We start from the raw sequence: 7,061 nt of genomic DNA on the forward strand, positions 1-7,061 counted from the left end.
TTCGTAAACTGCTAGGATGTTTTCACTGAAACTCACCCAGAAGAATCTAAAGACATTTCAACAAGAATTGTTCACCAGGTGGCGCCACCTACCATGGATGCGGCTACACAGGAGTCATATGCAATTTAGCAAAAATCGTTACTTCTCCCACAGGAGTATTTAATCGGATTTCAAATTCACAATAACAGTGGCTGGTATGAGCTACAGCCTCAGTGAGGTTATTTTTTTCTACTACATTGCTGCCACATGATTGCCTAATTGAATAATAATATGAATTGGGGGTGGCATGGTGGTGTAGTGGTTAGCGCTGTCGCCTCACAGCAAGAAGGGCCGGGTTCGAGCCCCGTGGCCGGCGAGGGCCTTTCTGTGTGGAGTTTGCATGTTCTCCCCGTGTCCGCGTGGGTTTCCTCCGGGTGCTCCGGTTTCCCCCACAGTCCAAAGACATGCAGGTTAGGTTAACTGGTGACTCTAAATTGACTCTAAATTGAGGGTCGCAGGCTGGAGCCTATCCCAGCTGACTACGGGCAAAAGGCAGGGTACAGCCTGGACAGGTCACCACAGGGCTGACACACACAAACATTCACACCTACAGTCAATTTAGAGTCACCAGTTAACCTAACCTGCATGTCTTCGGACTGTGGGGGAAACCAGAGCACCTGGAGAAAACCCACGCGGACAACATGCAAGCTCCGCACAGAAAGGCCCTCACCAGCCACGGGGCTTGAACCCAGACCTTCTTGCCATGAGGCGACAGCGCTAACCACTACACCACCGTGCCACCCCATCTATTACCATGCTGCAGAAAATTTAAAATCCCCTTTGTAATTTTCACCTACTTGTGCAACAGAAATGTTTGGCCTAACCATTCAAAACTCACCTGTTCAAAATCATTCAAAACTCACTGTAAAAAAAAAATAAAGAACAAAAAACTCATGGGTTCAGTTCTGAGAAAAGGGAGGGTTGTATGTTTATGTAACCTAATGGGAACCATGTATTTCTGATAGGGTTTCAAAAAGGAATAAAAGCAGTAACGGCTATCCTGCATGATCCGTCATCACTAAATCAACTGCTGTTTTTGAGAACACCTCAGAGCTCTTACTTCAGGTATGGAAATGAAATGAACATGCTATAATGGATTATGTAGAAAGTGTAGTCCACCAAATTGAAAGTTAAAATGTATTTATGTGTTGTTACTGGGAGTTTTGCTGCTTTGTATAATGGAATCAGTAAATTGTGAAGGTTGGATTGATGGCACCCTGTTTGTCTTCTCAAAAGCAGTGGACAAATACCAACTTAGACGGAATTGTTAGTTGTTTTTCAGTACTTCATAGACCTACTATTTCTTCTGTATATTTTCTATTTTGTACTAATAAATATTTATATATTTTATTATGTCTTCTTTTAGCATGGAGGAAAGTTTTCAAGAAAACAGTTCCACACCATATGATTATTTTAATGAAAGTTATGATGACGATTTGTGCCACAAAACTGAAGTGATACAGTTTGGAACAGTTGTCACCCCGGTCTTTTTTGTGCTGGTCACCATGTTCAGCTGTGTGGGCAATGCATTGGTCCTGGGGGTTCTTATTAAATATGAAAATCTGAAATCCCTGACCAATGCATTCCTGTTAAACCTGGCCATCTCAGACATGATCTTTACCTTTGGCCTACCCTTCTGGGCCACCGACCTCATCTTGGGCTGGACGTTTGGAGAAGCTGTCTGCAAATCAGTGAGCTTCGTCTTCTACCTGGGCTACTACAGCAGCCTCATCTTTCTCACAGTTATGACCGTGTATCGCTACATAGCCGTGGTGCACCCACTGTCTATGCTCTTGAACAGCACCACATACTATTCCATCGCGATTTCTGCATTCATCTGGTTCTTGAGCCTCTGTGCTGCAACCCCTAATTTCATCTTCAGTACCGTCCTGAAACATGATGATCCTGAAGTAAGTAGAGCTTACTGCGATTATGGCAACATCACATGGAAGCAGATTATTATTTACCTGCAAAACATCTTCTTCCTCATTGCTTTCTTCACCATTGCATTCTGCTACTTCCGAATTCTCGGGCGCCTGCTCAGACCCACATCACACACCCGTCCCAAGACTGTGAAGCTCATCCTCTGCATTGTGCTGGCATTTTACTTGGGTTGGGCACCGTACAATGTGGCCATGTTCCTCAATTCTCTGATATCTTGGGGAATCTCGCCGTTCAACGACTGTTATGTCAGCACCAGGGTGGATTATGTTTATCACGTGTCCCGACTGGTGGCGTTCTCCCACTGCTGCCTAAATCCAGTTTTTTACGTCTTCATGGGGATCAAGTTCAGAGATCACCTAAAGAAATTGCTGAGGAATTTGTGCAAGAAAGATGATCAACCTCTTGATAGACGTCAAAGCCATCTGATTTACTCGAATGGGGAGGAAATTTCCATGTACTAGCTGATTTGCAGCAGTTCCTTTATAGTAGGAAAGTACATGCGAGCTTTAAACTTATCCTTAAATATTTTATATTTGTAAATAGTTTCTTGATTTCCTATTCTGCATTTGTTCAATATATCAGAGTATCATCAAAAATGAGTTTGTTTTCATAAAAAGACCTTTTCACAGATATTACTTTAAGGATTGTAGTCAAACCTTTCCATGCAAAATATTTTATAAATATTTTGATCGTTAATTGTTGTAACATTATGTACTATAAAATGCTTTATACAGCACCAAGAATTTTTACTTGTTATGTGTGTATTTTTTACAAGCGCTTCTATGCTCATAATAATTGTACACTTTATAATGTACATTGTACTTTCAATAAACTATGCAGTGGGACATTGCCATGTGACAGAGCTGACTAGTTTGTTCATTTATACATGTTTTCTGCTTACATTTTTCTGGCCCAGAAATTAGCCCTTCACCATGCTCCCAACTTTTGCCCTACAACCCATAGATCATACATAGTTGGGTTGGAGTTGAAGACCTGTAATTACAATTTATCTTTTAGACAGCAGGAGTCTAAAAAAAAAGCCATGTAAAACAAAATCATGAATAAATTCTGTGTATTATTTCACCTGTATTTAAAATGCTTGAAATATGAAATAAAATGCTTAAATTTAAAGCTGGCCTTTTTTTTTTTGTAATCATGTATGTCTCCACTATAGGTGTTTAATGAATATTGAATAAAATATTAAAACTTTTAGGTGGCAGTACATTTTTCCCCCTCTACTGTATTTCCATAACTTGCTCACTACATTCATTTTGATTAATACACTGCAAAAAATGATATCTTAGCAAGTGAAAATATCTTGAAAATAGTTGAAACTATCTAACATTTCCGATTAGAAGAATACAAGACACCAATTATGAGATTATTAAACTTAGTTCTAGATTGCAACCGACTTATTCTAAGATGTCTTATCAAGTAAAAATATCTGCCAATGCAGCAAGATCATTTCACTAGTATTAAGTAATTTTCTCCTCAAATTCAGTTTTCAATTTTTTGCAGTGAAGATTTTTGAATTCTTAATTGCCATACTTCTCATTTTCGAATAAATTTTAAGGAACTGGGGACAAAACTGGCTCTTCCCTGATGAGCAAAACAAGCAGTTAGTTAGGGTTATTTTGGTGACAGCTGCCAAGGGGTCCAAAATTTTTTTTAGTTGGGCTGTGAGTAAGACTGAAACATTGACCTTGTGAAAAAAAAAAAAAAAAAACACGAGTTGCTTATGTTCTTAATCATGTCCAAAATCTAAAAACAACCCCTAAATCATATGTCAAAGTAGTGCCTAACATACGGTATGTCATACCTATGGTCATGGGGAAAAGAAAGTACACCCTCCTTCAATTCTATGTTTTTATATATCAGGGCCTAAATAACAATTGTGTGGTCATCACCAGCGTCTATAAACAAACTAATAACCTCAGGTGACGATAACAACAACAACAAAAACACAAAGGATTTCAATATCTGGTCATCCCCGCCCCCCAAAAAAAGTAAACTAATAGGTGGGAAAAAAATAAGTATACCCTTCCTACTTCAACAAACATTAAGAGAATAATTAGCAGCCAGGTTTTACTAATGAAATGCCAAGATTGGTTAATCATTAAGACATGTTCCTACCTCTATAGAAGAAGAACAACAACTTTATTCATCACACACTTATGAAATTTCTCTCTGCATTTAACCCATCTGAAGCAGTGAACACACACATACCCCGAGCAGTGGGGAACCATGCTAACAGCCCCCGGGGAGCAGTTGGGAGTTAGGTGCCTTGCTCAAGGGCACCTCAGCCCAAGGCTGTCCCATATTAACCTAACCGCGTGTCTTTGAACTGTGGGGGAAACCCGGGCAAACCATGCAAACTCCACAAAGAAAGGTCCCCGCCAGCCGCTGGGTTCAAATGCAGAACATTCTTGATGTGAGGCGACCATGCTAACCACTTACACCACTGAACATTCAGAAGCAGATCATTCAGAAGCAAGGGAGTAACTTTGATTTTGACATTGGTAGGGAGACAAAAGTGATCCAAGGCAGAGCTTCCGAAAGGTGTTTTTTTTTTCCATTAGCAATCATAATTTCATGTCATGCAGATTTTATGGGTTAACAAGGGCAGCCGTGGCCTAATGGTTAGGGAGTTGGTCTTTGGATCCCAGGGTTGCATCTCCATCCATGGCTGAAGTGCCCTTGAGCAAGGGACCTAACCCAACATTGCTAGAATCTGATGATTTATTACTTTTACACTACACAATTCCTAATTTGTGTTTAAGCAGTCTCTTCCACAGAAATACATGAAAATAAGAATTAAAAACTTTAAGCATTTTTAGCATTAAATATTGTTTTTTTTTAAATTCAATATCTGTATTGTTTGACATGGGGGGAGGGTGTCTCAAAATTCACTGACTGCCTTATTGAGACACTCATAAATAGGTGCTACTGGTGGCATTTTCTATTCTGTAATTAAGCTCAAATTTAGTTAAAATGATATTTGGATATATAATTTAGTGATTGCCTATTATAGCATGATTATGATTACATTAGTATTGCATTTGTAGTATACCCCCCATTTTTTTGTCTTTTTGTTGCCCCTCCATTTTCCATATTATGTCTTTTTGTTGCCTGTTTCTGTGTTTGTAACGTGTGTTATGATTTTCACTGCAGATGTGCTTGTGACTTCTTTTATGTTCATGCTGCAGTTACCAATATTCATCTGTAGGTGGCAGTAAAGGACCATGGATTTGTTGTATCTAGCCTAGCCTAGTAGTAGTAGAAAGAGGTTTCTGTAAAACGGTGAACGCAGCAGACTCAGCAGCAGACTCAGCGGCTGTCACGCTGTTGATTCTGAAATGCAAGTCGCACATCTGCATGGCCATGCAGTAGCCTACATCTGACTACTTACATTCTGTAAAACCATTAGGTCTATAAATTTAACATTCATTCATCGAGGATATTATCTAACACCAAGTTACATTGCTCCAGCATTCCTTTTCTCTGCAGCTATGCAGTAGCCTAGCTCTGATGCGTCCTGTCACGTTGCTAAACCTGCCTAAGGAGCCGCAGCAATACTTTTTTGAAGGGTTTCCATACATCAAAAGGATTTTGTTGAGTTTTTAAAGCTCGACGGAAACCCTGCACTTACATTCTTGACTTTGAAGAAGAATGAACGAATGTCTCGTTTCTTGGGAGGGGGGCCGTCATCCATGATACTCAAGTCAGCATGCGAGTCGTAGGGCAAGCATGCATGGACATCGAAGTCCAGCTCAATTTGTAGGCTGACGGAGAGTGGGGGGTGCATGGGGTAGGTCAGGTGTGTGCGTGTGAGATACGGGGGGTTGATGGGCGGGTAGTCACAGCTGCTGTGGGAAGTGTGCTGCTTTTACAGCAGATGGAGTGACAGCTGGGATAGCCAACCATGTAAGTTGGCGAGAAACAGGTAGCTAATCAGAGAATGTATATCTACGTTAGAGGGGGGATTATTAGCAGTGTCATACATTTAACCCTTTGTGTGCCATATAATCATTGCTCAGGTTAGGACATCGGTTTTATTGATTGTGATTACACAGTAGCGGCTGAATATTGGTAGGGACACGTCCCTAGCGTCCCTACCCAAAATTACGCCCTAGTTCAGAAGTTTGGTGTTCTGGAGCACTCACGTGTGTGTCTACATCATGCCAAAAAGAAAGGTCATCAACCGTGACCTCGGAGAAGCAACTGTTGCTGCTCACCAATCTAGGAAGGGTTAAAAGGCCATCTCCAAACAATTTGAAATTTACCGTTCTACAGAGAGAAAAACTGCTTACAAATGGACAGCCTTCAAGACAGTACTAATCTTCTCAGGAGTGAGCGTCCCAGCAAATTTAGTCCATGATCAGACCATTTAACGATCAGAGATATGAAGAAAAACCCAAGAGGTACATAATGTGACTTACAGGCCTCTGAAAGAACATTAAATGGTTTTGTTCATGACAGCACAATCTGAAACAAAAAAGACTGAAGAAGTGTGGGTTTCATGGAAGGGAGCTAGGAAAAAGCCCTTCTCTCCAAAAGGAACATGGAGAGCAGAACTTGTGTTTGCAAAATTGCAATCGAACAAACCACAAAAGTTCTGGAACAATATCCTTTGGACTAATGAGACCAAACAAAATACAAAATGGTTCCCAAATTATCACAGATAAAAGTAAGATATCCGAAGAATTTAATGATTTTTTTTGTCAATATCGGCCCTACCCTAGAAAGCAAAATTCCCACCGTGGCGAAAGATCCACTCGATTACTACATCAAGACTCATTTGAATAGTCAATTGACGTCTTTTGAACCACCTTCCACTGCCGAAGTTAAAGATATAATACGCAATCTGAAAGATTCCACTGCTGGACACGACGAAATTAGTCCTAAAATATTAACGATATCCTTCCCCCATATTATTTGTCCTCTTATGAATATTTTAACTTTATCAGTTCAAAATGGCGTGGTGCCTAAATCAAATAAAATTGCAAAAGTGATTCCTATTTTTAAAAGCAATGATTCTTCCTCAGTTAATAATTACCGCCCAATTTCACTTCTACCCT

The 7,061-nt window shown here is 40.1% G+C and overlaps 1 protein-coding gene across 1 annotated transcript; it reads left to right on the forward strand.

Annotated features, from left to right (window-relative positions):
• The first annotated feature begins 1,025 nt into the window (after window positions 1–1,025).
• On the forward strand, window positions 1,026–2,597 carry LOC132871351 (chemokine XC receptor 1-like). Its single transcript, XM_060905462.1, has 2 exons — window positions 1,026–1,104; window positions 1,406–2,597. Exon 2 carries the CDS (start codon window positions 1,407–1,409, stop codon window positions 2,442–2,444), a length of 1,038 nt encoding a protein of 345 aa, XP_060761445.1. The 5' UTR covers window positions 1,026–1,104; window position 1,406; the 3' UTR covers window positions 2,445–2,597.
• The last annotated feature ends 4,464 nt before the right edge of the window (window positions 2,598–7,061 follow it).

Source organism: Neoarius graeffei, chromosome 23 (assembly GCF_027579695.1).
Source record: "Neoarius graeffei isolate fNeoGra1 chromosome 23, fNeoGra1.pri, whole genome shotgun sequence".
Taxonomy (NCBI): Eukaryota; Metazoa; Chordata; class Actinopteri; order Siluriformes; family Ariidae; genus Neoarius; species Neoarius graeffei.